This window comes from Corvus brachyrhynchos, unplaced genomic scaffold (assembly GCF_000691975.1).
Source record: "Corvus brachyrhynchos isolate BGI_N302 unplaced genomic scaffold, ASM69197v1 scaffold1176, whole genome shotgun sequence".
Lineage (NCBI taxonomy): Eukaryota > Metazoa > Chordata > Aves > Passeriformes > Corvidae > Corvus > Corvus brachyrhynchos.
The window spans coordinates 16302-19538 of record NW_008238397.1 but is presented as its reverse complement, the minus strand read 5'-3'; the positions used below and the strand labels follow the sequence as shown (position 1 = coordinate 19538).

General features: G+C 53.1%; 1 protein-coding gene across 1 annotated transcript in view; it reads right to left on the bottom strand.

Annotated features, from left to right (window-relative positions):
* SRRT (serrate, RNA effector molecule) overlaps nt 1-3237 on the bottom strand; it is a gene marked incomplete at its 3' end in the record, with an annotated part of 29055 nt that overhangs the window by 19334 nt on the left and 6484 nt on the right. The window contains exons 6-8 of the mRNA XM_017736411.1: nt 1922-2091; nt 734-903; nt 304-438 (exon numbers count right to left, since the gene is read on the bottom strand). Of these exons, the coding sequence (XP_017591900.1) occupies nt 304-438; nt 734-903; nt 1922-2091 (475 nt within the window). The remainder of the gene's footprint in view (nt 1-303; nt 439-733; nt 904-1921; nt 2092-3237) is intronic.

Here is a 3237-nt window from a genome sequence, read left to right as displayed (position 1 = left end):
GGCTGTGTGAAAGGGGCGTGGTTTGGGTCTGAATGGGTGGGGCTGTGTGAAAGGGGCGTGGTTTGTGCCTAAGAGGGGGGTGGTCAGGGCTGAAGGAGTGGGCCTTAAGAGGAAGTGGAGGAGCCTAAAGTGACTTAATTGTGGGCGAAGCCTACGTGGGAGGGGCTTGAAGGGGAGGAGCTTTCCATGGGGTGGGGCTGCCAGAAAGGGGCATGGTTTAACAGAAAAGGGGCGGTGCGTTATCAGATTCTGGGAGGTGTGGGTGGAGCTGTGTGGGGTGTGGCTCGATGGGTGTGGTCAGTTGGGGGCGTGTCCACTGACCTTGCCCCCGCCCTCCTTGTCACCTTCCTCGGCCTTGGGCCCCTTGTCCGGCCCCTCCTCCTCCTCCTCCGCCCCTGCCCCTGTCGCAGGCTCCGCCCCTGGCTCCGCCCCTTCGGCCTGTAGGGAGCAGGGGGTCAAAGGGGAACAAAGAGACCCCAAAAGAGCCCCAAAAACCAACACCAAAAACATCCCAGGGGGCCCTAAAACAGACCGTAGGGACCCCAAAAGTCACCCCAAATGACACCAAGTCGACCCCAAGAAGGACCTCAAAGAACCCCAGAGGATCAAAGAGATCTTGAAAAAGTCCCCAAGAAACCCCAAAAGAGACACCAGGGGACAAAAGGGACTCCAAAGGACATCAAAATTCCCCATGGAACCCCAAAATCCCCACGGGGACCCCAAAGCCTCCAACCTTGGCGCTGTCGTCGCCGTCAGGGCGCTCAGTGGGGCCCTTCCCGGGGGGCTCTGGCGGCCGCGGCTCCTCCTTTTTGGGGCCTTCCGCCTTTTCTGTCCGCTCCTCCTCCTCCTCCTGCTCCAGGATCCGCAGGTCATGCTCTGTTCCCCCCTCCATCTTAATCACCGCTGGAAAACACAGAAAATTGGGGAAAAAACCACCAAAACTGGGTTAAAAACAGCTAAAAATGGATTACAATCACCTAAGAATGGGTCAGAAATTCCAGAAAATGTGATTAGAAATTGAGGGGGGGAGGGATCTGACACCCTCTCCATCTTAATCGTTGCTGGAACTAGGGAAAAACACGGAAAATAGAGAAAAAAACCAAAAATTGGGTGGAAAAAACCTCAAAAATTGGTTTTAAAGCTCCCAAAACCAGCTAACCACCATGTGGATATGGGTTAAAAATACCTAAAATTGGACTAAAACAATCTGAAATTGGGTCAGAAATGCTCCAAAATGGGTGTCTCCTCATGACCTCCCTCCACACCATCCCCTCAGTTTCCCGCCTTTTTCTCCCCTCACGTTTTCCCGCCTTTTTCCCCCCCTCACGTTTTCCCGCCTTTTTCTCCCCTCACGCTTTCCCGCCTTTTCCCCCCCTCCCGTTTTCCCGCCTTTTTCTCCCCTCACGCTTTCCCGCCTTTTTCTCCCCTCACACTTTCCCGCCTTTTTCTCCCCTCACGTTTTCCCACCTTCTTCTCCCCTCACGCTTTCCCGCCTTTTTTTCCCCTCACACTTTCCCGCCTTTTTCTCCCCTCACAGTTTCCAGTTTCAGAAACCCTCTGAAATGGATTAAAACCACCCAAAAATAGGTTAAAAACTCACGGAAACATGCAAAAAATGGGTCAGGAAACAGGGAAATGGGGCAGAAACACCCCAAAATTGGTCAGAAACCCCAAAGAACGGGTCTGAAGTGTTTCAAGGGGTTCAGGAATACTTTAAAGGTTTTTTTCTGGAGTGTCAGGGAGGGTTTTTGGTATGTCAGGGATATTTTTGGAGTGTTAGGAAGGAACTTTCGATGTGTCAGGACAGATGTGGGGTGTCAGGGGGGGATTTTGCGGGGTATTTTTGGGCTGCCACCACCGATGGTTGTCTCTGAGGGGTGTGAAAGGGATTTTTGGGATATCAGGGATATTTTTGGGGTACCTGCATCGAGGGTTTTGATGATCTGGGGGGCACGGTCGATGTCCAGGAGCAGGTTGTCGAACCAGCCATGCTCCCACAGGTACAGGAAGACCCCGAGGCGGTTCCTGAGGGCGGCCTGGGCCTCCTGCTGCCGCTTCCCGGCCTCATCCGGGTGGTACTTGGAGCGGAACCTGGGAATTGGGGGGAAAAACGGGGCTCAGGGCGCTGCTCAAAACCCCTCCGACCCGCACGGTTATGGAGGGGCACCCCAAATCGGGGGGTTTTTGGGGAGGGGGGAGCCCGGTTTGGAGTATTTGGGAAGGGGGAGGCCACAACTGGTGGGAGTGGGGGAAGAGGGGGTCCCAAATTTGGAGAATTTGGGGAGGGAGAAGCCCAAAACTGGTAAAGTGGGGAGGGGGATTCCTGGTCTGGGGTATTTGGGGAGACCCCAAATTTATGGGGGAACCCCGAGTCTGGTAAAACTGGGGTGGGGGGATCCCCATTTCTTACAGACAGGACCCCTCAGCATCCCCTAAACTGGGGGAGATCTGAGCCCCCTCAGAGGGAGTTGAGGTTTTGGGGTGGTTTTGGTGTTCTGAGATGTGTTCAGGGTCTTTTGGGGGGATTTTTCATGCATTTTTGAGGTGTTGTGGGTCGGTCTTAGTGGTGATTTGAGAATGTTCTCAGAAATGTTTTTGGGGTGTTTCTGGGGGGCTTTTAGGATGTTTTCAGGAATTTTAGACAGTTTTTTAGTTCTCAGGAACGTTTTGGGTGTAGTTTTCGTGCACTTTCAGGGGTTTAGCTGTGGGTGTGGGGGGATTTTTGAGGCATTTTTGCTGTTCTGGGCTGGTTTTAAGGCTCTTTTGAGAACATTTTCTGGGGTGTTTTGAGGCATTTGAAAGGTGTTTTTTGGATTTTTTGGGGTCTTTTCGGACGTGTACTGAATGTGGGCTCGTGGCGATTTTTAGGAACGTTTTGGGGTGGTTTTGCACTGCTTTGGGTGTTTTGACATGTTTTTGGGGGTCTTTTCACAGTGTTTTTGCAGAGTTTTGGGGGTGTTTGGACACATTTTTGGTGTGGTTTGGGGGGACTTTTGAGAGTGTTTTTGGTGTTCTGAGGTGTCTTTTAAGAGCATTTTAGGGGTTTCTGGGGCGCATTTGGGGCGTTTCTGGGCATTCTGAGACGTTTTGGGGTGGTTTTGGGGTGGTTCTGAGCTGTTTATGGGGTCTTTGAGGGCGTTCCGAGGTGTTCCAGGTGTCCCACGGTGGGGAGGGGGGGGGCATACCTACACTCGCCGCGAGCGTCGCCGTCCGCCGGGCCCCGAAAACAAACTGCGG